The 27,575-nt window shown below is 38.6% G+C and overlaps 2 protein-coding genes across 2 annotated transcripts; one reads left to right on the top strand and one right to left on the bottom strand.

Annotated features, from left to right (window-relative positions):
* Positions 1–1,312: 1,312 nt before the first annotated feature.
* Positions 1,313–2,308, bottom strand: LOC112192826. The gene has a single exon (XM_024332710.2). The coding sequence runs from the start codon at positions 2,164–2,166 to the stop codon at positions 1,678–1,680; it is 489 nt and encodes a 162-aa protein (XP_024188478.1). The 5' UTR covers positions 2,167–2,308; the 3' UTR covers positions 1,313–1,677.
* Positions 2,309–14,182: 11,874 nt separating this feature from the next.
* Positions 14,183–14,974, top strand: LOC112193661 (60S ribosomal protein L12). Its single transcript, XM_024333885.2, has one exon. The coding sequence runs from the start codon at positions 14,276–14,278 to the stop codon at positions 14,774–14,776; it is 501 nt and encodes a 166-aa protein (XP_024189653.1). The 5' UTR covers positions 14,183–14,275; the 3' UTR covers positions 14,777–14,974.
* Positions 14,975–27,575: the final 12,601 nt, after the last annotated feature.

Raw genomic sequence — 27,575 nt, 5'->3', positions numbered from 1 at the left:
AGAAAATTATAAAGTTATTATGCATTAATCGCAAGAGATGGTGAATTCGCTAATTCACCCTAGGGGTGAACCTAAGAATTGTTCAGGTCCAAATACCAATTTTGGAGATATGAATAAAAGATCCCAACTGAAAATAAGTGATATAACAAAAAAAAAAAGTAATTTTACAAATTTATCCTTGAAAAATGAGTCACATGTTTGGTACATGTCAGTTTGTAACGGAACATTAGCGAAAGTTAATGATAGGTACTATTTAGAATGAAATTGAAAAGTTCATGTACTGGTTGTGATCAAAATTAAAATTCAGGTACAATCAATAAGATAGAGGATAAGTTCAGGTATTATTTATGATAATTACCATGTTTTTATTGTTGAATTAGAAGTACATGAAAGCTCCTTCTCTTGTACGTTGATTTTCATCAAGCTACATTTTCGAAGATCCAATGACTATATAATAAAAATATACACGATCCAATGAGTACAAGCATGTATGTTTGAATACAATTTTTACATAGTCTTCTATGTGATTTTTATGGATTCATTCTGGATATGTATGTTGACACCGTGATGAGTCACGGCAACCCAAAACTGTGAGTCTTTGCCTAGAAAATTCACACTTTTTTAGCATACAACAAGTAAATAACACAAAACCACCCGTTACGAAAACAAGCGGTTTTTTTTTTGGTCAAGAAAACAAGTGGTTATTTTCCCATTGAATACCAATTAGGGGCACTCGTCATCCCGAGGATCTTAAATTCTACTTAAAGGTTTCTTCTTGTTGCTATGTAGCTTTTCTACCTACCAACCCTACCCACCATTAACCAAGCTCCATCTTCTTCTAGGTATCATGCTTAAAGTCATTAACTGATTTTTACAAATTTTAATTCAAAATCAGTCGAGAATAGTTAATAATATCTAGTGCATTATGTATTATCAGATTTAAAATTTCAGTCAAATAAAATGTTATGTTTAAAATTTACGTGTAGGAGACACTTACATCAAATACATAAACCATTTAGGTTGAATAACATTAGATGATGTAGAGCTGTGTGGCCAAGTTTTCAATGAAATTCCCATACATAATCTGATACAAAATCGCTCTTTCACCTTTAAATTTGTAAGAGAAATATTGCATATGATAGTCGAATACATGCCCCATCGATAGAAACCGGAGCATCCACCTCAAAAACATTGCAAATTATGATATAAACAAAATAAATGTAAATTTATTTATTTATTTATTTTTGGAATGATGATATGTGTTGCCTATCATCATCCTCATCAAAATGACAACCTGGGGTAGAAGACGAAATAAGGAAAGAAACAGCAGAAAATGTTATCATATATCTTCACAAACCAAAATCATCATTAACATTGTTGGCTTGGTTACTACAAACTCAAAGCTGTCAGAGTTTTACATGCATCATGATTCATGATCGATCAAGTCCTCTTATAAAACACAGGCACCCAACACAAAACCCAGAAGACTTGAAAATCAAACTTAATTAACCAAACGAAAAAACAAATAATTACCAAACCTCAAAGGTTAAATTAAAAGTTACAACACCACCCACCAAGATCATAGTCATTGACCTAGTTTTAATTCTTTTCCCCTTCCTACAAAAAATATCCAATAACCCAGCTCTCTGTTTTTTTTGTTACCTTCCTCTGTTTCGATCAGTCTTCAAACCCGACCTGCTTCCAAATCGCATTCCTTACGCGCCTCAAGTCTCTCCCCTTCAAAGTCCTCCCAATCCCTTCGTGCACAGAAAACGAAGCCCCTCTGTTCCTGGCCAAGTACTCATGAGGCGGAACCCTCTCGACTTCGTCACCATTCTCGTAGTCATTATCCACGTCTTCATCGCTCACGTCTCTCTGTTTCCTCTGTTCTTTCAGAATCTTTGACCAGTCCGGAATGTTGACCGGCAACGACGCTGATGACACGGTGTCAGTGCCTTTCTGTTCAGCCATCGTCTTCCTCCTCGTTTCTCTGGGTATGGTGGACATCATCTTCTTGGACTCGGCCGGCTGGTTTGAACCGTTGGATGGATTGACCCACAACTCGGCCTCGTCGAACTCGAAGACTCCGTCGGAGTTGCGAATCGGGTTGTGAGTCGGGAACAGGTAGTTGGGTTTGGACTGGAAGCTGGTCATCCTAGACGCCATTGATGGATTGAAGAGAGGAAATGGGTTAGTTTGGCTTGAACTGTTTTGCAGAGTTGGACTTTTTGTTTTGTTTTGGTGGAGTGTCCGTGAAAAATTTTGATGACCCGAAACGTTGATTGCTCTGCGTTTTATAATAGAGGAAATGGATAAGCTCCTTCTTCCAAACTTCGTACGAACATTTAAGGTAGTAAAAGACAAGCAGGGTGGTGGTGATGTGGTGAGGGTGTCCTCATCTGGTTTAGTATGGGATACTCAATGATGGTGTCAATGCTTATAATTAAGTTAATGTACATAAAGGCTAGGAGATTGGAATTAACTTCTTAATCACGATTGAGTTTTGGATAAGAAAATTTTTAAAAAGGGGAAGAACACACTACACATTTGTCACACGTTCTTGATCAATAAGACCGTTTACGTTATGGGTTTTTACTTGACAATCGTTGATGCACGTGAAATGTACGTTGAGTCACGTAAGCGTCAACGACAGTCTGTGATAAATTCGGTGACAAAAAAGGTAATGCAACATTAATATTACATCTTAAAGTAGAGGATTTGCTTATAACTCGATCTTATCCAAACTCTATAGTTGTTTCAAAAAAGAGCTAATGCACTATATTTGGTTGAAAATTATAACAATGGTCATACTTCTTAGTGAAGCAATAAATGGATTTGTGACTTCATCTAAAATGGATTAACTTATTGGCTGAAGATCTTTTTTGGCATTAGTTAGACTGTTAGTCGATGATTAGTAAATTTAATCATTAATGTAAGTTTATAAAACATATGATCTGTTTATCTTATCCACTAGTGAATTTTTTTCTTCTTGCCAATCATAAAAATTAAACATTAAATGTTATTACAGAGAAAAATTCAGTCAATCTAATTGTGGTCATTAAAAAAAATAACGGATTCATTCCCCTTTCTCGTTCTCATTGGGATGAATTTGGTCAAGAATTAAGTCTCATTAACCCAATAATCTTTGATAATGTGACTAATACATTTGAGACTTTGTTAGACACGCTTTATTAATAGAAGAAAAAAAAACAATTAAGAGTGTATTTTATGCGAAGAAATATATTCAATCTCCCTCTTTTTAATGTTTATTTTGGATAGATAAAAAAATGGCCGAGTGAGCAACTACTCCAGAGCCGGGAGCAACTTGGGTGTGGCTCCTCCCTAAAGGTTGTTTTGTACAAGCTAGGGTTCGAATCAGGGACCTCTTATTACCTGGAAAAGTTCTACAACGTCTGCTCCACTTGCAGCCTAACATGCTTCCACTAGACCAACTCATTGGGTAATGTTTTTTTTTTGTACATGGTAAGATAATTTCTTATTGTTTGATCCATTAGCCATGCGATGCAAGTGTTAGGGTGGTTGTATTAGTTAGTCAAAATTAACACAAAATGCCCAATAACAAAGGTTTTCAGCAAGTTTTTAATACATGTGTTGGCACAACAGACCAATAAGAAATCATGAAGTGTACAAGTTAAAAAAGTAATGGTAATTTTTTTTAGGTGCAGAATGTAGGATATTTGTGATATATGAATTTTATTATTAAGCTAAAGTGTCATGTTATGAAGCGAAGAGATGACTAACACTCATAACCATGGGTCCAAATGATCATTAACATTATTTAGTAATTTTTAAACCTCCTCAATGACACCAAAATCACACATAGGACAAATACGTGTTAAATGGCAAGTAGAAAAATAATTCGTGTTGTACATTTCATAGAGGGAAATTCTTGTGTACGTCAGATGTATCCGACACGTGGTGCGTCTGACCAATCAAAACTCTGAAATTTTTTCTCTTTATTCTGAAACTATCGTTGCTTGTTAAAAGTAAAATACTCAAAATACTTTCCTGCTGGACACTGATTGGTCAGCCATATTGCCACATGATACCGCTGATGTACGCAAGACTCCCTCTTTTATAAAATTAAAAAAGTTAGATGACACGTCATTTCTAGACAAAACAAAAACAATAAACTATCCGTACGTGTAATCAAGATTAAAGAAGATAGGCAGATATGGACGAATTAATCCAAAAGAAAGATAAAACGACACGTAGACCAACCATCCTACTCTTTCATCAAAACTGAGTCTCATTGATTGGGCTCGAGCCCATGATGACAGGCTCGGCTTTTACCGTAGTGAGTCATGAACCATGCTGAGCCGAGTCTTGGGCGGGCCCCGCAGCCCATATCACCCCTCGCCAAAAAAGTCGGGGTGTCCATATCGCGACACGTCATGAACCAAAACTTGCCCTTATTGGTGAAAGAGGTTTCGTTTTTGTCGCCATAGGAGAAGGACAATTATCAGCTGTAGGCTCAGCAGACTGTACGATCGGTGCAAGACGACAAATGTGATGGAGTGAAGGATGACAACTGTGAATTTCTAATAATTGATAAACAACCTTTTTATTATTATTATTTTTTTCTCATAGAAAAATATTTAAATTGCAAAAAAAATATTTTGTTTACCCTGTTCAGTCATCACTAAAACTCTAATCTAGCTGCTATTTCTTCCACCAAGTGAAATTATTTCATGTAATCCGAATATTAAAGACTGCAAAGTGAATTCTGCAAGCAATAACATGAATGCAGATTCCAAGCTCTATTTTCACACAAAACTACACAATTAAGCTAGGCAGTTCTCTAAAATTTTCATCCAAATTAGCTCTTAAAAAACTGAAACCACAAAATCAAAAAGTTGGGTTCGTAAAATTACCATGTAAATCTTACTAAATTGTCATTTCCAAGCTAAATTTTTTTTTAGTTCCACAGAAGCTACACAAAACCCACAAATCCAGCTAAACCCTAAACTCCTCATAACTTGAAATTACAGCAAATTAAACCTCAGAATCCCACCTCAGGGATCATGCTTATTTTACAAATGTGGTTATCGAATCTGGGTAAAAATATTTTTGTCGACGCATAATTAATTGGAATATTATTTTAAACAGATTATATGCATTTGTGAAAAGACACAAGAAAAAGTTTTTTTTTTTTTTAAATCAGTTTGAAACTTTTTCATAGTAACTCACATATTTGTAGTTTTGTACCGTGTATAGAAAGTCAAAATAAATCATAAATACGTAACACTAATGTTAAAAAAAAAAAACGTATACTTTTATTTGAAATTGAGAATGAGCAAGTAGTTCATCAATTCACTATTTGCCTGAAAGTCCTGTGGGATGTGGATTTCGCTTGCGGTCTAGCTCGATGGTCTGATGATGAGCATCGGACTAAATCTAGAGCGTGGTGGGCGGCGGGTCGGCTTCGTTGGGGCACCTCCACGATCGGCGACATGATGGCAGGGTGCTGGATTGGCTACATCTTGTGAGGCTGGGTTCGAAGCTGCGTGGCTTAGTTGGGCTTCGACGTGGGTGCGGTGGTGAGTCTGGTGTGGAATTGAGGCAGCGAGGTCTGACTCTGGATCTGTGGCGAGGTCCGGCATTGGATTAAGGCGGCAAGGTCAGGCATTGATTTGCAGCGGCGAAGTCTAGCGCTAGGTAGCGGTGGTCCACGACCACTGTGGCTGGAAATTGACTTTGGGCTCAGGTTAGGCCATTATTGTTGGGCCTGAGTCGGGTCTTCTCTTGGGCTATTTGGGCTGGGTTTTTTGATCTAGGCCCTCTTATTTAGTTTAGTCATTTTAATCAAAATAATTCCCTACTTTGTTAGGGAGCTATGCTTCTAGTTTTTTTAGTGAGCGTCATCGAGTTTAGTTTACTCCACCTATTCACTATGTAGTATGTAGTAGTTAATAGTCTATAGGCTTCCTTTCGGAGTATGAAACCGTCAAATGATTGGACCTAATCTATGTATCACTGTGCTACTACTACAAACTCTTTATCTACCCTTTGATGGTAAATGGAGGATATGTAATGACTATTTCTGGCTTTCGATGAATGATAGTCACCCTGTTTGGATTTGTTAAAAAAAAAAAAAAAAAAAGTCAGAAATACTGCAAGTGCACGATAAATCTTATCCAAATGTTGTCTTGGACATAATAATCATGATTATCCCGGTCCAAGATCAAGTACCTTTAAATTGGTTAGTTGATATATTTCATTTGGCAAATCATATTAACAATAGCATAGAACTATTTGAAAACTTCTCCTCCAGCTATGTTTGGATCCCAAGAAATGATGACGAAAATATTAAATTAATCATTGCAATTATCGTAGCCTTGGCAATCTTTTTTAAACCACCACATGATGCGTTCATTTCTTTGCAAGAGATTTGGTCTACGAATGTATTAACTTGTAACTACATATATAGACATGGTCCCAATTAGCACACTAGTTGCTATGGACAATAATACAAATCCACTGTGACACTAGGTCACTAGCTAAATCCTCCAAAAAGCTGAGCATCTAATTTTTTTATATTTGTTAAGGACCCTAAACAGCAAAGTGACTAGTTAACCCTACATATATTGGTTGCCCCAAATAATGAAGCTCAAAACAATAATATTCTACTCGATCATATTATCATCCATCTCATTTATATCACATTGTTTATGGAAGTTAGGCATGAGGGATCATATTCTATACGAATGCACGTGAAGTTGCAATTCTGGTTTGCGGTTGAGGAAGCGTGCATGGACTGGGACTTTAAGTCTAGGAAGTTAGCTAGGGTTCATACGTACAGTTACTTTATCCAAACAACTTTCTCCTTGATTAATTAATTACATCGATGTCGTGTTTGAATAATAAACGATCCTGCGAAGTAATTCGACATTCCAATTTTCCAAAATAGTAGGCGCCCTGGTATTTATTTTTTGTCCAAATGGTTAGATGACATTCATCTAAACACGAGATCGAGAGCTAAAGAGAAGGAAAAAGTGCTCAATCAACAGTTCCTGCCTACTATATTGACTTAATGAGTGAGAACGATTAATCGGTTTCATATAAATTAATTCGCTAACTAATACATTTGATGCTGGCTATATAAGATGATCCTAAGCTGTAACTACAATGGAGACCGCTAAGAGCAACTCCAACAACTTTCTCATAATTTCTGTATTATAGGGAAACAAAAGTCAAAGTTTTAGCCTATTTTTCTTCCCAACTCCAACAGATTTCTTATAGCAATATTTAAAATCTCCATAATTATTCCTTAAATTTTGGAGATTGTTAAAAATTTAAGGAATATGATTTTCTTTTTCCTCACTATCCCTAAAATGGGGATAGATATAGGGAATCTGTTGGAGCAAAATAGATTAATTTTTCCCTAAAATAGAGAAAAAAAAAAAAAAAAAGGGAACCTGTTGGAATTGCTCTAAACATTTGAAGAGCTAAAACAAAAGCGAAACAAGCTAGAACCTAATCCTTGTATGAGAGTTTCTTATAGGATCCGTTCCGGATTTCACTTTGAAATCCGATGTAGAGTACTACTCAAAATTCTAAGTTTCTTATGGCTCATCTTAGAAGAAATTCTACCAAAATTTTGCCGGAACTTATCATAAAAGTAGAGTACTACTCAAAACCTGTAGAAAAACATTTAGACTTCTAATAAACCATTCTTATTCTCCTGGAGCCACCATGCTTCCCCAATTTCCAACAACTCCACAATTTTCAACTGAAATCCAAAATTCAACATGTTCTCAAATACACAAATAAAACTTCCAAGCTTTAAACAATTGTCTCACAGGTTATCAAAGCAATCTAAAAGAAGGAAAGAATTCATGATACAAGTAGGTTCAATAAACAACCTACAATATAGAAAACAAAAGCAACATATGTTATGCCCTGAATCCAACTATGCCAAATCAACTACGTACTCTGCAGACTGGGCATTTGAAAAGGAATTTTATACTTTCTCACATTTATTCCTTTAAAAAGTCGATGCATGCAACAATTAAGGAAAATAATCCGAATGATGTTTAGCTCAAGAAAACCGACTAGCCCCGCTAGTCACAAACAACCAAGAAAAAATACTGAAACTCCGATGCTCAATAAAATAAGACCAGCCCCGCTGGTTAAACAAGAATGGATTAGCCCCGCTAGTCAAGTAACAATAATATATAGGGAAGAAGTTATCACCATACAAGTAAGGGAGCCTCCCAAGCTCTAGAACCTCCCAGGTTTTACTCAACTCAACCGCAAACACATAGTAAGTGGGGAGGAGTACTAATAGGCTAGCTAGCAATAAAATAAAACGAACCAGGTATGGTGGGTTAAAATCCAAGAAAATGGAAAATTAGTAAGACTTCTCTAAAATCTCACTAGAAATATATATATATATATATATATATATATATATATATATATATAGACACCAATGACGTGACCCCACATGCCAAAATACTATTCTCAAATCCAACAACAAATGAAAATATAATGTTTAATTCCGAAAATCACATCGGAAAATAATTCGTCGAAAATCAACATAAATTGTAAATCCAAATCCGAGCATAACAAACTCATATCCGAAATTCATGACCGAAACTAATCAATAAAACAAATTATAATCCGAAACCAAATTCATTTCCGAAATCAAATTATAATCCGAAACTAAAACATATGAGCGATAAATGAAACGATAAATCAGTAACTCATAAAATATTTGCATGCATCATTTAAAATCAAATGTTCACTCACAGTATAAGGCTAACGTGGCACCCAAGCATAAGGATTCTCGTCGAGCGATGGGTCGGTACCTCGTCCTATACAAAAATGATATTCCATAAACAATAATTCAACACTTAAATACGATTCTAAACCGAAACTCGAAAACCACTCGTAAACCAACATCTCCATTTCTTCTCGGATTCAACCCAAACTTCACCACTAATATCAATCCGTTGATTAAAGATTAAAGTATTCCATAGCGGAAACAAGGGAAATCCGAAGGTCGGATTCCCATAAATCGACATCCGACACTCCAAACTTCAGAAATTCACAATCGATAACAAACTTCTCTAATTTCCACCAAAATCACATTTATAGATTCTACAACTCACAAGTAATTTATCTAGCTAAAAACAGAAGCCAAAATCCTATCCTACATGCCTCCACACACAACCCACAGTGGCGGCGCGTGGGCCCCACTAGCCATCGGCCAACTCCAAATCGGACCACCAAATTTCAGCAGCAACATCATCTCAACAATTCAAACAAGTTCTCAACTACAACAAAGTCTGAAACTACCTTAGTTGGCCGAAATTGGAGCTTGATCTGAAATATGCCAATTTGCACAGTAACTCCTTCAAATCGTTGATTTTCCTTCCACACCTCAAATTGAGTTATGAAACTTGGAGAGATTCACCAGTGGATGATGGGCCAGAATGGCTGGTTTCATAGCCGAAAATGGCTGAAATCGGCGTCGACCCCAAACTACTACAGTAAACTTTGGAAGCTCGATTCACAAAATTCCGGCCAAATTGCCGTGAACCGCCGCATGCTTCAAGAGGAGGAAGAGGCGGGTTGATCAAGACCAGTGGCTCGCCGTAAGGTGGCCAGACGTCGGAGTTATACCGAAAAACCAAAGAATAAGAAGGGAGAGAAGGTGAACGTGGGGGAGGAGAGAGAGAAATTGTTGGTGGGTAAGTTTCCGAAAATGAAAACTTACCACAGTAAATTCACCTTTATAGAAAACTTACTATAAATAGTAACTTTAGTATTTCAATTATAACTTTCATGTATGAACTCCAAATTAAGCGTACCACATATGTACGGACTCGATTTAACATCCTCTACAACTTTCATGAAGAAAATTTTCTCAAAAACTGACCCGAACAAAAAGTCAACTTTTCGAGCCACTAAAAAGTATTGAAACATTGTAAAAAGTGAAAGTAATTGACATTTACCGTCCAAATGACTAGTAAACCGATAAATTTAGATTCGGGACGTTACAGTTTCAGACTAACTTGATATATATACACACACACACAGGGCCATTCTAGTGAGGGATGTTGGTCTTTTCTAGGGATAGAGCATTAGACCAACTTTTCGATTATATTTTGGCATCTCAACCGTTCAGTTTTTAGGTCCTAATGTGTAGATCACTTGTGCGAATTTTCAACCAAATTGATTATCGTTAAGGCATTTAAAATGACGATTTATTATTATAAGTATGAATGGTTCAAGTTTGACAGATTTGGTTCGTCCGTTGATTTTATATAGTTGATACCTTAATGATCACCGATTTGGCTGAAAATTTGCATAAATGATCTACACATTATGACTTAAAAGCTGAACAGTTGAGATTGCGAAATGTGATTGAAAAGTTAGTATAATGCTCTATCCCTAGAAAAATAAAAATAAAAGGAATCCCATAGAAGAAGGGTCCTTATATATAGGGATTTTTATTTTTTTGCCAATTTGAGGGACAACAAGGACAACCATTAGATCTATTTTAATGAACTTGAACGGCTGAGATTAAGACAAGGAATTTCATGTGCAGTAACTTTGTCGTTTGGTCAATATGTTTACTTTTTTAGAGGGTCCTGGCTTTCTTTGCTCTTATGTTATGAGCGGAGAGGACTACCTGACGAAGATATAATTTGTCACCCTCTCATCGGAGACAACAAGCTTTCGAGCTTTGGGGCATTGATAGAAATCCCTCTCACCATTTTATCAGGTGCAGAGATGCTGAATTCAAGTGCAGGGTAATTGCAAAAAAAAAAATCTCATTTAGGGAAAAAGCTTCCAATGGCACTTCACAAGTGAAAAAGTGAATCGACCACTTGTTGTTTTCAGAACAGTGCTTCACCTAACCAAATCATCCACAAAATTAAAACCCATTAAATCTCACATCAGCTTGAATCAATTCCCAAATTTCACAATCAAATCTCAATTGTCAGACACCAAGAAATGTAGAGCCCGCCAATGCACCACAGGCAAGGCATCGATGAAGCAACTGTAAATGGTGTCCAGCGGGTGCGTGTTCTAGTCAGCCACTCCAGATCGAGGCAAGATTGATGGTCTAGAACAAATCTAAGCCGTCAAAACAAAGCTCAACTAGCAGTAAATAAACTAAGAGAAAGAAGAAGAATGAGGTATAAGATCTGATGTCTTAAAAGGAGGCCTTCGAGGCGGGAGTCGTGCTTGATACTAGGTGCAATAGGAGAAATCAGACCAAGGACGACAGTTTCTCGATAAAAAAAAGTTTCAAAACCCTTCTTAATCTCAGCTGTCCAAGTTCTTTAAAACAGATCTAAAGGTTGCCTTGTTGTCCCTCAAATTGGCCAAAAAAAAAAATTCCTTAGTGGATCTTCCAATAGATCGGCGATTTTAAATTACTGATTAATTAGAGGTGGAGTTAGGTAAAAATATTAGGTGAATTAATTTTTGTACCTTGGTTGGTTCAAATCAATGTCAACTTCACTCAGCTAGGGTTTAGGGGTTTTGCCGTCTTGATCTTGATGTTGTGCTATTAATTGGTACGTATGAACTATGAAGACTGAAGTTCCTTATTTTTGGAGAGATTTTATTTTAATCTTTACTTTCTGGGAAGGTCCCAACCACCATTGAGCCCAATTAAGGACTTGCAAAGACAACACTCACACCAACACTACTACTATTAGAGTTATGTTTTGGTAGTCAATTAATTTGTACTCAGTTGTGTGTAGTCATTTTTGAATTTAACTTCAAATATAAAAAATAATGAAGCAATTAAATAAATACATCCCAATCTCATTATTTTTTGCCCTTTGAATCTAAATCTAAAAATTATTGAGCACGACTGACTATAAAATTAATTGATTATCTAAGTAGCCAAGTAGGATTAACTAGCACTCTAGTACTAACTCGTCGAAGTCATAATGATAGAGGAATCACCACCAGCCATCCTTCCTTTACCTACCCCGGTTGTAGGATCGCCAATTAACGTTGTCTGACAAAATTTTGGTTGCTCGAATTCATACCCCCAGTCTACCACCATTAACCTTCCGCTCCACATTCCAGTTCCAATTGGATTGCATATTGCCTAGATCAAATCTTGCTTGATATAAGATGACGTTCGAAAGAGAAATCTCGATTGGAACCCTTTAATGTCGCCACTTTGACCTGATCTCAATCTACTACCATTGTCCATCAAGAATTCATTCGGCCACACTTGTAGCACATTGACGAGGTTGGATGGCAGCATTGACTCGGATGGCTGCCAGACGAGAGTGCATACTAAAAAGTAAAAACACGAACCAAGGCTAGGCAAGTGCGTTCCCAAAGTCGTTTTTTTTTTCTATTGCTTTATATTATTTAGATGAGACCACCTTTATTTAATTTTAGTGTTGTCAATGTGCCGATGAGCTGCCCTTACTTGGATTTTGACTGTTTTGAGATATGTCGTAGAACTTGATGTTGGCTACAAGGAAGTATCGTGGCTTTCAAAATTGGTGATATATTAGTTAGCCCGTGAAAAAAACACTTAGTTTGGGATTTATTGAGTAATTATTTTATGATCCTAGAATGCCACGTGGCATTGCGATGTGGTGGTTCGGACTAATAATATAATTTGAATTGAATTTGATTAGGATCTTGTAGGGGGTGAAAAAAAAAGAGAAAAATTAAATTAAGAGACCAATCAGAAATAAATACAAGTCATATGGACCAATGACAGTAACCTGAACCACCTCATGTACCATAATCCCGGACCGGGAGAGGATCCTCTTCTAATCTCTTTATCTAGCTGAGCTTCCTAAACTTTCTATGACAAACTAACACGTGTATATATTACATCTAAATGTCTAATGGCTGTTATTCACTCTCACACTATAAGAGGCATCTAACAGTTCTAGTCTTTTATTCTTTCAATCCTTTCTCTGACCAAGTACTGCTCCGTCAGTCGATCAATGAAGAGGTGGAAATAGAATAGCTCTGATACACATTTGAGTCTTATCTCAGCAAACACCTCCCATGTCTCATCTCTCCTTCTCATTTGAGTGTTAGTTCAGCTCGTGGAATATGTAGTTTATGCACACGTTGTAGACTATAGTAGGTGCTAGAAGGCAAATAATTTGGTTTCTAGTTCGGCTTGTAGAGTAATTAATGTGATTTGTGCACAACTTCTTCCGTTGTCTTGAAAAAAAATGGTTTCTTCAATTCTTTGTTTTAGGGAGTGTTTTACAATCGAACCATAAGAGGAAGACGAAGATGGGTTGGCGGATCTCCGGCCGTTCCTCCTTGTTAATAATCACCGTTCTCCTCCTCATCTCCTCCGAAGCCCACAACTTCTCTCTTCCAGGCGTTACTCCCCGTGATTTCCACACTGCCACTGGAGATCACCTTTCTATCGAAGTGAACATATTGTCATCTACTAAGACACAACACCCATATGACTACTACTACTTAAGTTATTGTAACACAAAGAGATTGTAAAAAGTGCAGAAAATCTAGGGGAGGTTCTTCGTGGTGATCAAATTGAAAATTATGTATATGCTTTCAAAAAAAGAACTGCTTCTTTGTCTTCTTCATGTTCAAATCTAGGGTTTTTCAACCCCGGCCTCATCATCTTCCTCTAAAATCATGGTCATAGCAGAGCTTAATTTCAATTGTGAGAGAGACGGGGGAATCAAAGAATCTGGAAGGAGTTCCAGAGAAGATGAGAGAGAGAATCTGACACTTTTTTAGCCGCAAGGGTTGAAAAAACAGTAAAGACAGTGTGAGAGTGAATAAGAGCCATTAGATGTAATTATATACACGTGTCAATTTGTGGTGGAAAGCTTAGGAAGCTCAGCTTGATAAGGAGCTTAGGAGAGGATCCTCTCCACAATGTAATTATTAGTGTTTGTAACCACTGATTCCAAAACTCTCCGCAGAGCCGGCCCGTTTGAATATTCTTTTTGCACAATGAGTGCTTGATAAGCCCAACCTAGAAGAGGCTTTCGTTGACCAATGAGGATGTGTTGGGTCAAACATTTATATTTTGGACTAAAACGTAATTCTTACGCAGAAAATATCACAAAGGCATGAGCCCATCACAAAACAGCCCACAAAGTCCAGGACACATGAGTAATTTCCTAAACTACAAAACCCTAGCCCTATATGAACCCCCCCTTAATAAACCCAAGTCGTAAACGCACTCTGCCTCTCTCTCTGCATCTCTCCGCCTCCAAAACCCTAATCTCCCCCAAAACCCAGCCCCGCCGCCTCTCCAGCCATGCCTCCCAAGTTCGACCCCTCCCAGGTCGTCGAGGTCTACGTCCGCGTCACCGGAGGCGAGGTCGGCGCCGCCAGTTCCCTCGCTCCCAAGATCGGTCCTCTCGGTCTCTCCCCCAAGAAGATCGGAGAAGACATCGCCAAGGAAACCGCCAAGGACTGGAAGGGCCTCCGCGTCACAGTCAAGCTGACTGTCCAGAACCGTCAGGCCAAGGTCTCCGTCGTCCCCTCCGCCGCGGCTCTCGTCATCAAGGCGCTGAAGGAGCCCGAGCGCGACCGGAAGAAGGTCAAGAACATCAAGCACAGCGGCAACATCAGTCTTGATGACGTCATCGAGATTGCAAAGATTATGAAGAACCGGTCTATGGCAAAGGATTTGTCAGGGACTGTGAAGGAGATCCTCGGGACCTGTGTTTCTGTTGGGTGCACTGTGGACGGGAAAGACCCGAAGGACCTGCAACAGGAGATTACCGATGGAGACGTTGAGGTTCCACTGGACTGAGCTTGGTATTTTATAAAGATTTGTTTTTGTTGGGCTTTGTTTTATGGTTTCTCCCAGTTATGAATTCTATAGAGGCTGGCATTGAATCTAATGGGAAATGTAGCGATTTAAAGCGAATGTTTTGTTTTTTTTCGGAAAATTATGTTGGGACGTAAATTTTATGTTCAATCTGAATGCATTTGCTTATGCACATGAGTAGTGATTGTTTATTTGATGTTTTGGTGGGTTGGCATACATGTGGTTGATGATGGACAGGTTTTTATTTACTTCACTCACAGGTCGAGAGTGATTCTCTGTGTGTATTTAGTTGATCAAGTTGTAGATTCTCTGGTCTCAATGCACACAATTGAGAACATACGACTGTGTTTAATTTCTGAACTGCGTTGTCTATTTTCTTCACTCACAGGTCGAGGGAGATTCGTTGTGTTTATATAGTTGATCAAGTTTTTGTCTTTCTGGTCTCAATGTACACCATTGAGAACATTCTTATAGTGTGGAATGATGACTTCAGTTTCTGAATTGTGGTGAAATGCGTTAGGTATGCAAGTACAATTTGGTAGTGTGTTTAAATGATGTTACATGCTTCCTTGAATCAATTTGTTAGTTTGTTATCAGTGTAACCTAGGGTTCTGATGTTGAGTTTCCTATAGAACAGAGAACTGAGTTTGAGTCTTATTGTGTGGATCTTATAAACATGATTTGTGTAGCAACATGGACAAGTTTTGAGTCTCAGGCTTGGAGCTAACAAAGCTGTGAATCAACAAGTTGGGATCCTTTAAAACTTGAACCCTTTTGATCGAGTCAGTTGGAATAGGGGTTTATATGCTCATTGATATATCGTGCTTCTTTTTTTGTTTCCTTTGTTGTGTGGTACATAGGGCATCAATTGTGACTTTCTGCCTATAATGTGACTCATTTTGGAGTAAAGCAGAGTCCAATTTTGATACTTGTGTAGTTAGTTGTGAACTTGTAATATACAAAATGGCAGAAACAAGTGTATAGTTATCTTTTTTTCAGTCTTCTGTCAACGTCTACATTTGAGTGACTTTATGTAGTTCTTTAGGAAAGGTTTTGATTAACATGAGTTCATGACTGGTGGATTTGATTAGATGTAGGTCTTTGTAAGGGTTTGGATAGTTGTGATACTTTGCTGCTATTGATTGATTATGCTTTTGCAGTGTTGCCCAATTGCCAGATAATTCTCAAGAGATTTATTCATGCATGCATGTACATACAACCATCCTCATGTGATCATTAACTAGTAGAGGGGGGCTGTGACGCGATGTTTCATAGGTAATGCATTTGCCAGATGCTTTCTGTACTTGGCACCGAAGTGAGAGGTAGAGAACAGTATAGCAAATTAAGGCTGGTAATTTAGAGGCTACTATTGCTGTCCCTGCACGTATCTCCTTGTATTCCTTGGCCTATATCTCTTGCCAAGAAATTGGGAATGTTGGGTCTATATTTAGGTACTAGGATTGCGGATTGCCACTAGTCTCCCAAAGATTTGCTAATTACAACAGATTTTCTTCTTTTAGGTATTTCCCATTCCGACCTACCCTTTTCTACTATAAAGGGCCTCCACATTCCTACCGATGTTGTAATATCTTCTGCTCCTTACAATAGACACAAAAGCGACCCTGTTGATCTCTCTTCTTTCTTGTTAAAAGAACCCTGCTGATCTCTCTTCTTTCTTGTTTTAAAGGGGGAAGAGAGACCTTTTTGAATATCCTTTGTGATCAGAATTCGTGACTCGTGTTTCACCTGCTTCAATGGCAAAGGAGATTAGGAATCTGGATGCGTGGATGGAGGTAGTTCCTGCCCCTTTCATTTACCCACGAAAGACTTCGAATTCTCCTGGTTTAGAGACGATTCCAGAGGAAAGTGTTGAGGAAGGTGATGATGAGCCATAAATTTTGAATGGCTTTCTTACCATTCTTTGAATATGGATCCGGTGCACATTCTTAAAGACTCTGTTTGGATGGATTCATCTCGAATGCCTCCGTTTCTTTGGAAAGGAACTGAAAGTGGTTCACAGAATGGATGCAGGCTTCAATTGGGCGCTTTTAACAAATGAATTTTGGAAGTTCTTCTGACGTTGTCTGATGCGCACGTCATTGTAAATTTGTAATTAGTTTCTAACTTTCTATGTGGATGTCTGTAAATAGTTTTTCAATAAATGAGCACCAAATGAATTTTTCATCCTACACCATTTGAAAGTGCGTATTTGCCTTCAGTTAGAATAATAGTTTCTACATATGCAAACCGCCTGAGCAAATTTTGTATCTCGATTTGTCGTTAACGTTTGAGTTTACATCTTATATCTTTAAACATCCTTTTGAAATATTGTAGAAGGGTTGGGTGTGGAGGTTGCAGAGTTTATTTCCTATTCGGGTGGAGATTTTATTATTGATTTAGGAGCAAGCTTTGCAGAATGACTTATGGAGCAATTTAATGGACCTTATAGATTGGATATGAAGATTAAAGATGGTTCAAAGTTCAAACACTAGTGCGTTTGGTAAAAAAGTGCAGTCATTGCTCAAATGTGTTACAATTGCTTTTCATTTGTCTCATATTCCTCACATGCTTTGTAGCTTTAGTTTGTACCGAGTAGTGACAGTAACTAGTTTCCTTGACATTTTCCCCACGAATTACGTCTTTACTAAACTTTAGAAAAAAACCATCTTCACCAACTATCAACTTCATCAATCCTTCTGAATAGAGAATCACTGAACTTTATTTTTAATAATCCTTGATTCCGCTGAGGGCAGTGAGGAAGGCCTTTTGATTGATTGCAATGGCAGAGGAGATGAGATTCTTGGATTGAAGTTGCACCCGCCCTTCTGATTTGTCCCGTCAAGACTTCAACTTCTCCTGAATTGAAGACCATGACTGAAGAGTGGGAGCCGGAGGGAGATGTCCTAAACCTGACTTCCTTAATCTCCTAATTGTTTTTCCTTTTCCTGAGTTTTGTTTAAATTTAAGGTTCTGAGTTATTTGATTTTCTCTTGTATCTGTTATGGGCAGTATGGAAAGAGAGGAATAAAAGAGTTTGGAATAGTAAGACCCTCGATTTGGATCAGCTCTTCTTCCAAGCAGCTTCTGGTTTCTCCTTGTTTACTTCTCTCCGTCCAGGTAGGAATTCCAAAACTAAACGAGCTTCAACCTTGGTTGCCTCCTCTTGCAGGGTGGCTTAAGGCAAATTTAGATGGAGCTTTTGACAGCAGTACTAACATGGGAGGGATAGGTGTTGTTGTGGTACGTGACTCTGAAGGCCTGATTGTTGGCGAACCTTGTTGCAGAATCTCGTCAGTTAGTGCTCCTATCGCAGTAGAGGCTTTGGCTGGGAGGGCTGCATGTGCTTGGGCTAGAGGTGGCAAACGAGCCGGCACGGCCCGGCCCATTTTAAGCGGGCCTAGTTGTGCTTCGTGCCGTGCTTGAGCCATCCCATTTATTATCGTGCCCTGCTCGTGCCAGCCCATTTACTTAAACATTAAGCCCGGCCCGGCCCATGGCCCGAGCTCATATCGTGCCGGGCTGTGTTCGTGCCTACCCACTATAAAACACGATTTTAAAATATTAATTTGAACAAATAAAAATTAATTTTATTTAACTATTTAGAAAATTAAAATAAATTAAGTTCTACAACGTTTTTCTTAATCTTAGCTTTTTAAGATTAGATTTCTAATAATTTTTTATATTTCACTATAACAAAGAAAGAAAGAAAAAAAAAACTCAAAATATATTGTTTTTAGTATATTATTGTGAGATTAATCTTTATTAATATAATGAAGATTTAGTATATATTATTTTTTCCTTCATTCAATAGTTGTATTATTATGAGATTAGTCTTTATTAATAAACATATATTTAATATTTAGAAAAAATACTTATGTCAAAACAAGGATATAGTGTTTTGTTTCATTATTTTGACAATATAAAAGAAAGCATTGGTGGAATTGTCATGAAATTTTAAATAAAAATGTCTCATATTCAAATCTCATCATTGTAGTTTTTTAATATTTTTAAAAACAAAATGAAATTTTGTGTTTGTAACGGGCCGGCCCACAATATGTCGTGCTTGGGCCGTGCTGGGCCCATTACTGGCTCGGGCTGGGCCAATGGGCCAATATTCTTAGACCCAGCCTGACCCGTTATTTTGACGTGCTCGGGTCGTGCCCGATCACTAACGGGCTTGGGCCGTGCCGGGCCCCTTTTAAACGTGCCGGGCCCTTGCCGTGCTCGTGCTTAGTGGCCCGTTTGCCGCCTCTAGCTTGGGTTGTGAAGTTCAAACAGGCACCCATTATCTTTGAAAGTGATTGTCTGCAGTTGGTTAATTCTTTGAAGTCTGAAGAGGAAGATCACCAAAATTATTGGGAGGGTAATTGATGACATTGTGGTCCACTTAGCCTCTATTCCTCCATCTTTTTTTCAACATGTCTACAGAGAGTCCAATTTGGATGCACACAAGCTTGCAAAGCTTGCGTTGTATTCTAATGTGTCTGCTAATTGGAAGGGTCATGTACCTTCCACCATTGGAAGCCTTGTTGCTACCCATTGTAATACTTCTTCTCATTGAGTAATAAAATGCTATCGTCTCTTTCTAAAAAAAATAAAAAATAAATTAATTAATGTAACAATTCAAGGACTTCAAACTGAATGAGGGAAGAAAAAAAATTAGTTACCCTTTCGAACTTAAATCACATCTCCCCCCCGGTGTGAATCTCTTCTTCATCAACAGAACTTTCGTTGTTAAGTTTAAGAATAAACACCAAACTATTAGTCATTAATGTAAGTTTAATTCCAATAATACTTGAGCTACTTAAAAAGTGGAGGAAAACCTAGCCGCGTTGCGAGACTTATGCCCTGTTTGAAGGCGCGCCCTCGCGGCGTTGTTGTCGGACAGGCTCAAGGTGGCCTGGTGTCCATAGCAGAGTGGTCCAGTCAAAGCCAGGGCTGCGGGGGGATGACGGTACTACCTAGGACGGTTGGTGGATCTACTGGGTTTGAGTCGGGGATGGTGTCGACTGAACCGAGATCAAAGCGTGGTAGGCCTGAGGGTTGGTTGGAGTTGGTGCTGCAAGATCAGAGGTTGCCTGGATGTGATGTCTTCGTGACAGCAGTGCTGGGTTCGACGATTCTTAGATCAGATCTGTGGGATCTGATTTGCTTTAGGCGGTTTGATCTGGGGAGGACCGGCTCCTCTTTCCAATATACTGGGTGGATCACGATCATGCGGCGTCAAGCTGGTGGTGGTGGCGGGGTTGCTGGTGGCAGGAAAGTTTGGGTGGTGCAGGTATGGGGTTGGCGTCGTACCTCCAGCCGTCTGGTGCTTGGGCTTGGACATGTTTGTTTGTGGGCTTGGGCTTGGGCTCTGGGCCTAGATGTTTTATTGCTGTTTATTTTTAATTGGATGTGGTTTGATGCTAGAAATAAGTCCCTATCACTTGGTAGGGCGACGTCACCGACGTGGTCTCTGTCTCGGACTACGCACCTTGTGTGCCTTGTCTGCTCTGGTTAGGTGGCGAGTTTCTTACTTTGTCAAATAGTCGCAACCTCACAGTGGCAGGATGAAACTAAGTGTCACCGGACTTGTTTTCTGGTGGCAACATAGTGGGAAAGCTGATAGTAATAGTAAATTATGGCTCCGCATGAGCGATATCTCTCCGGTATGTCACCACCTTTGTAAAGCGAATAGAGTAGCCAATGATGTACTATTCACTAATTGGTACATGATAAAATACATATTCTTAGTTGAGACTCTCGTTATTATCTCGGGATATTCTCTTTATGCTTATTGTAATTTGGGGTTCAAATATCTTGTCCCCCAATGTATTCTGAGGTTTCATTAATGCTCAAGGCTTGAGGACAGCCGTACTGACCTTATTTCAAAAACAAAAAAAATGTAAGTTTAATTTCCTCTGACCCTTAAGTTAAGGGTTAATGCTCATACACCCTGATTCTACCAAAATACTTCCCAAAAACCCCAGCTAATTATTTCCTTTCCCTTTCACACAAGCATCTGTCTCTTTCTTTCTCACTTGCACAAACTCTCACTTTTTCTTCCATCTGTACCCTTGTGATGTTTATATATTAATTTAATATTTCTGTTACGATTAAGAAACGTGGTGGGCCCATTCTCAAAATTATTTAAACAGAAGTCTGATAGAATTTTCATCTTCTATTCAAAGATAAACAGTACGATTTACTATTCATAATTTCGATCATTGACAGACTCGAATTAATAGCTATCTGCAAAAATACTGAAAAAGAATTACAAAAAGAAAAAGAAAAATTGAGAAAGTTGAAGGCCTATAGAGACAATCTTGATAGAGAATCCCCCAACTATTGGGATATCATTTATAGACTTCAAAATAGAATTTATAAAATAGAAGAAGAGATAGAAAATCTCTTATATGTTCTGAAAGAGGAACAAAAACCTCTTGATTATTTGAGCATTGGTTAGATCCGCACTTCACTGGTATCAGAGCTTGTAAAAGGCTCAAAGGAGAACCCCTCCTTAATGGGGACAATGTCAGAATTGTTACTAGAGAAAATAAATTCTCTACTGAAAGCTTCTGATGAGAAATATCAGAAGATGTTACTAGAAATATCTAGATGTCAGTCGACACTAGAAACAATACCTGCTATAATCCACCAATTAGAAAGATTGGAAAACAAACTGGATTATATCAAAGATCTTCCAAAAACGGAAGAAGAAAAACTGACAAGTGTCAGTAGAAAAATCAAAGAACAGCAAAAAACGCTAGATTCTATACTGAAGGACAAAAAATTGCCTACAGTAAAAAAGAAGACTAATGGATTCAAACCATTAGAAAAACCAGACACAAATCGTGTTCCTAGCATGATTTTTCTGGAACCATCTACTAGTCAGACTAGTATCCGGTATGAAAACCCGGAAAAAAGAGAAATAAAGATGTTAAGCATCTTTGGAAAAAAGAAAGGAGTTCAACTCCTAAATTCTGAAGAATTTGAATTCAACGAAATCGAGCATGAGGTAAAAAACGCCTCAATTCCAAAGCTAGATTTCAAACAGATCTACAGACGGGGAACATTTGATCTGATGGATAGCCATCACTTCAAAGTACTTGAATTTACAACCCCTTCAACAACAGGAGAAACAGATCTCTTGATGATTACTCCTGCTGAAGTTGCCAGAGCACAAGCAAAGCAGTACCAATTTATGCACATTGGAGCAGTCCAAGTCGGCATAAAACTATTGGCAAGAGAAGGCATCAACTGTTCAGTCCTATGTGTTCTACAAGACAACAGATTGACAGACTTCCAAGCTAGTCTGTTGGGAACTCTAGAAGCATCACTATGCAACCAGGTAGCATATTTCAACTGCTTCCCCAACTTTTCAACCAGCTTGAAAGATGCAGCCCACTGCCTCAGACTAAGAGTCAAGACAGACGGGATCTCAATGAAAGAAGAAATGCAAGAATTGGCAATAGTATACAGAGTGTACTATAAACTGATGAGCACCACAGTGGAACCAAAGACAAGGATCTCCAATATCCCTGGTCTCACTACTGGATTCCTCACCAGCCAGAAGAACCATTCACAGCAGATTCACAAGGTTGCTTGGAATGAAGTAACTTTTCCTCTTGAATGGAAACTGTCCGGTCCAAAAAAATTGCCGGAAAGAGCAAAAGCAAAGATCTACGAGAGTAGACGCACTGGAGAAATCAGCCTCAACTTTGAAGATCACAGGAAAAGTGATGTCCGTCCTGAGAACATCAGGATAAACAGCAGTCTTCTGAGAAGAAGCTACAGCACCAGAGAAGCCGGTGTCAGTGGAACAAAACCCACTATTGAAGAACCAATATCAGAAGAGGAACTGGAAGCTGATCTATGCAGACCAGTCCATATGCTCAGAGCTGAGAGGCTCTATGATCTCTACAAAGAAGCTGAGAATTGTGAAAGTCCTGAAAGATTAGAAAAACTAATCGAGGAAATGAAAGAATTCAAATGCAGAAAGACAAGAAAAGTCTTTCCTTACCAAGATGTTGAAATGGAAGAAGGAGGAAGCTCCAGAACTTTCATAAAAAAAGAAACAAGGGAAATGAAACTCCCAGTTCAGAAAGCCCCCACGGGTAAAAAAGGAGAAAGAAATTCCCAGAGATTTGTCCCAGAGGACAATCTGCCCAGAGTTCCTATCACCAACTATGGAATCTGGCTGAATCTAGACAAGAGTCTAGACAAAAGAAAAACCATTGACCAATGGGTAGATAGCTTGATGATGGCTTCTGCACTGACCCTTGGAAAATTTGAAGCACCAGATTTGCAGGTGTACTATGAAACTACTCTTACTGGAGTGGCAAAAAAGTACTACCTATCTTTCAAGGAAACCACCAGAGGAAGAGACTGGCTTGAAGAAATAAAAAATTCAAAGTCTCCGTATGATTTTGCAGTACCCCTGTACGATCAATTCTGTGGAGATCTCTCAAATCTGAGTGAAAAAGCCAAAGAAACGGCAAAGTCGAATATCTATGCACTCAAAATCTGTGACATGAGATATTTTGAAGAATACCTGAATGAATTTCAGGAATATTACTGTACAATTGGTGAACTAGAAAATACTGATCTAGTTAATTTATTGCACAGAAAGCTCCCTGAACCATGGAGAACAGCTGTGAGAGAAAGCATAGCTGAAAAACCAATTGAAAGATTTTCAGTTGGAGGAATTGCCGACAGAATCCGGCAACTGCTGAAGGAGCAATGCAAAGCCAATCTTAGAGCCAAGATGGCCAAGAAGCAACTCAAAGGAGTTGAAAATTTCTGTTATGGAATACTGGATATGCCCACAAACTGGGGATGCCATGACTCCAAATTCCACAGAAAAAAGAAAAAAGAAAAATATTACTCTAAAAAATTCAAAAAGAGTAATCAGAAGAAGAATTGGAGATTCAAGAAAAGCTCCAATTACAAAAAGCAGCAAGATGAAGATCCAAATAAGAAATTCTTCAAGAAAAAGAAGAATACTCAGCAGCATAAACAACCCAGCAAGAAAGCTTGCAGATGTTGGTTGTGTAAAGCTGAAGGGCACTATGCCAATGAATGCCCAGAAAAGAGTAAAAGATCTACGAAAGCTCTCTTTGATGAATACGAGCAAATAGTAGAAGTAGCAAACATGAAGGGCTATGAAATAGCCTATTCTGATGATGAAAATGACGACAGGTCAGTTTACTCTGCTTGGTCTGAAGAAACTGAAGAAGAAAGTTCATCAGACGAGTCTGATTCTGAAGTAGAGTACCTCGAATCTAGACAAATGAAGGTTTTAAAAATCAAAAACTGGGAAGAAAGCAAGACAGAATCCTTCATGTCTTCCTATCAGGTGAACCCTGGTTCATTCGTTTGTGACTACTGCTTTTGTCACGAAAAGAATGGTCTCCCTATGTTCTGTGAAGAGTCTAAGAAGACTTATCACAAAGAATGCTTCATAGCCGAAGCAAGAAGAAAAACCAAGAATGGCCTTGTCAGCGAACTGGTTGAACAAGAATATGAAGAGTATTTTGCCGAACAAAAGGCAAAAGAAGTAGAAACTCTGTTCCAGGAAACCATGGAACAACCATCTTCCTCGAAAAAGGAAGAAATCATCGATGAAGAAAAAATCGATGAGGATATTGAACTGGTTGAAATACCAGAAAATGTTGAACTGGTAAAACCACCAGAAACTAAAACTGTTCATCTCTTGGAAAGACAAGAGAATAAGGACACATGGGATCTACTTGGCCAACCATCGGGCAAGTTTGATTATAAAGTCAGATATGATCCTCCGTCCTGGTCCAAAGATTCGGACAACAAAGAAATAATTCCTACAGATTGGGATGATATTGATAAGTCATCCACTCAGGAAGAATTTCCAAAAGAAGCATGCAAACCATTCATGCCCAAGGAACAAGCTCAGGAAAATGAGCCTCAGCAGTCAAAGGTCGTCTCTACAAGCAGATACAGCAACTACATAGAGATTGGACTAAAATTCCCTGATCACAGAAAATACTATCTACATGCTTTTGTAGATAATGGATCAGGATTTACTGTTGCAAAGAGATTTGCAATTCCAGACGAACTCTGGAAAGAAGATAAAAAGAAGTCAGCTACAGGTGTTACATTTGATGGAAGCCATCTCACCATGAAGAAAGTAGCAAAAAATGTTCATATCACCATTGGTGGAGGAACATTTATCATCCAGAATGTGTGGCAATCTGAAGGCCAAGGATCTGATTTCTTGTTGGGAAATGATTTTATTCTCCAACAACGATTCATTCAGGATGAAGAAGCGATAGGCTTCAGAAAAGGCGAACGGGTGTTCTGGGCAGACCGTCTCACACATGCATTCAGTGTGGTAGGTCCCGGTTTTACTACTCACTATCAGAGATCGCAACAGAATAGTGGTGCTCTTACCCCCTACAAACCCAAATTTGAGCCCATACTCCAAATCAAACAACAAGAAGAACTGCTTGTTGACGAATCTTCAGAAGAAGAAGAAGAAGCTAGTGAAGATGAAGAAGCTAGTTTCATCCATGAGCACAACCTCAAGCACTTTCAGAACAAGCTTGAGTCTCAACAAATTCCCACTCTTGACAAAATCAAGAAACTACTCGAGCAGAATGTGGATACAAATCCGCAGAAGTTTTGGGAAAAAGACCCAGTGGTCTGTGAATTAAGATTGCATGACATGAACGCTATCTGTCATGTCAAAGCTATTCCTCAGTACAAAGAGGAAGATCAAAAGGAATTTAGAAGTGATATTGAAGATCTCCTGAAGAAGAGATTAATTCAACCTTCCACTAGCCCTCATCATGCCCCAGCATTCTATGTGAGAAATCATGCAGAAAATCTACGAGGAAAAGCTAGAATGGTTATTGACTACAGAGATGTCAATAAGAAGACTGTCAAAGACGGATATCAGATCGCTCAAGTCAGAGTGCTGATCAACCAGCTCAGAGGAGCTAAAGTCTTTTCGAAATTCGATGCAAAGTCGGGTTTCTGGCAGGTCAAGATGCATCCTGAGAGTGTACCTCTCACTGCATTTGGAACACCACAAGGTCATTACGAATGGCTGGTAATGCCTTTTGGTCTCAAGCAAGCTCCCTCAATCTTCCAAAGAAAGATGGACAACATCTTCAAGCATGTAGCGGAGTTCTGCGTCGTCTATATAGATGACATCCTCGTCTTCTCCAAAAATAGAGAAGAACACATGAAACACCTCCATGAGGTCACAAAGCTGATAGTTCAGCATGGAATTATCCTAGGAGAGAAGAAAATCTTCTTTATCCTTGATGAAGTTGATTTCCTAGGGATAAACATCAAGAATGGAGTCATAAAGCTCCAACCTCACATTCTTGAAAAGGTCTGGAAGTTCCCAGACAAGATTCCTGATGCTAAGAGTCTAGAGAGATTCCTTGGTGTCATAAATTATGGGAGAGATTTCATCCCTAGAATCTCAGGGTTAACAGCAATGTTATCTCCCAAGACAAGTTCCAAGAAAAAATGGAACTTCACAGAAGATGATGAAAAAATCGTGAAGCAAATAAAAACCCTATGCAAGAACCTCCCTCCTCTCCAACAACCAGAAGAGAATGACGAGATTATCCTCCAAACTGATGCGAGCGATAATTACTGGTCTGGTGTTGTTTTGGCGAAACCGCCTGGAACCAACATTGAAAAAATTTGCAAATTTTGTAGTGGCAAGTTCAGCCCTGCAGAACTAAATTATCCCACAGGGGAAAAGGAAATTTTGGCTGTCAAAAAGACAATTTTGAACTCTCCAGCTTTTCTTGGAAAACCTTTTATTGTGCGCACCGATTGTGCCAGAGTAAAGAATTTCAAAAATTTTAAACTAGATAAAGCTGCTGACAGAGGAAGATTAGCAAACTGGCAATTGTTTCTTAACCAATATGATTATACTATTGAATTAATTGCAAGAAACAAGAACTATCTTCCAGACGCATTGACCAGAGAATTAGCCATGTTCAGCAAAAAGGAAAACGACGAAGGTCGTAATCCCAGAAGCAGAAGATCTGGGAAAGAGCATGAACCTGAAGAAGATCCCATAGAAACCAAAGAAAAAGTTCTTAAAAGGTTTCTGCTAAGTCCAAAAGGCTTAGCCACAACTGATCAATCCCAGGGTAAAGGATTGGCTAGCCCGTCTCAAACGGCAGACGGTAAAGGCTCATCAAGACCGTTGATGGCTGCTGCTTTGTCAAAAAGCAGACCAACTCCTAGTGGAGTTATAAATGTCTTTAATTATGAATTAAGAACTTTTGACACTCCTGTGTTCAGAACTGGCAGGAGACTAGCTTATCACCAGAAGGCAATCCTGGATAATCTTTTATTTGCCTTTCAAGAAAGAAGCAGTGGTCTTATGTTCCCAGCTCTCTTTGCTCTAGCTGAAGAACTTTATGAAAATGCAAGACCACAAACTGAAGAAATTCATATGCAGCAGAGTGCTGTAAGAAAAGAAAAAATTTCCTTCCTCGAAAGTCCAGAAAGTGCTAAAGTTCCTATCATGGCACTTAATGAATCAGAGTGGCATGATTTCCACAATCTGATAGGAAGACACAATTCAGAAGACCTAGTTCCTCCAACACTCTTCATTGTTGCTGGACCTTATGTTGGAAGATACTTGGTAAATGTTCAAAGTGAACATCCTCAAGAACACAAGCTTTGGCTTGTTGAAAATGGTTTTGTCCATAATCTGTGGACTAAAACTAATGATGATCTAAAAGGTTTGCCGCCTATTATTGTCAACACAGTCAAAAACATCCGAAAA

This window comes from Rosa chinensis, chromosome 3 (genome assembly GCF_002994745.2).
Source record: "Rosa chinensis cultivar Old Blush chromosome 3, RchiOBHm-V2, whole genome shotgun sequence".
NCBI lineage: Eukaryota > Viridiplantae > Streptophyta > Magnoliopsida > Rosales > Rosaceae > Rosa > Rosa chinensis.
This window is presented reverse-complemented; position numbering and strand designations above follow the sequence as displayed.

Coding starts and splice junctions, on each gene's coding strand:
- LOC112192826 (XM_024332710.2), bottom strand. CDS start 2,166: ATGGCGTCTAGGATGACCAGCTTCCAGTCCAAACCCAACTACCTGTTC.
- LOC112193661 (XM_024333885.2), top strand. CDS start 14,276: ATGCCTCCCAAGTTCGACCCCTCCCAGGTCGTCGAGGTCTACGTCCGC.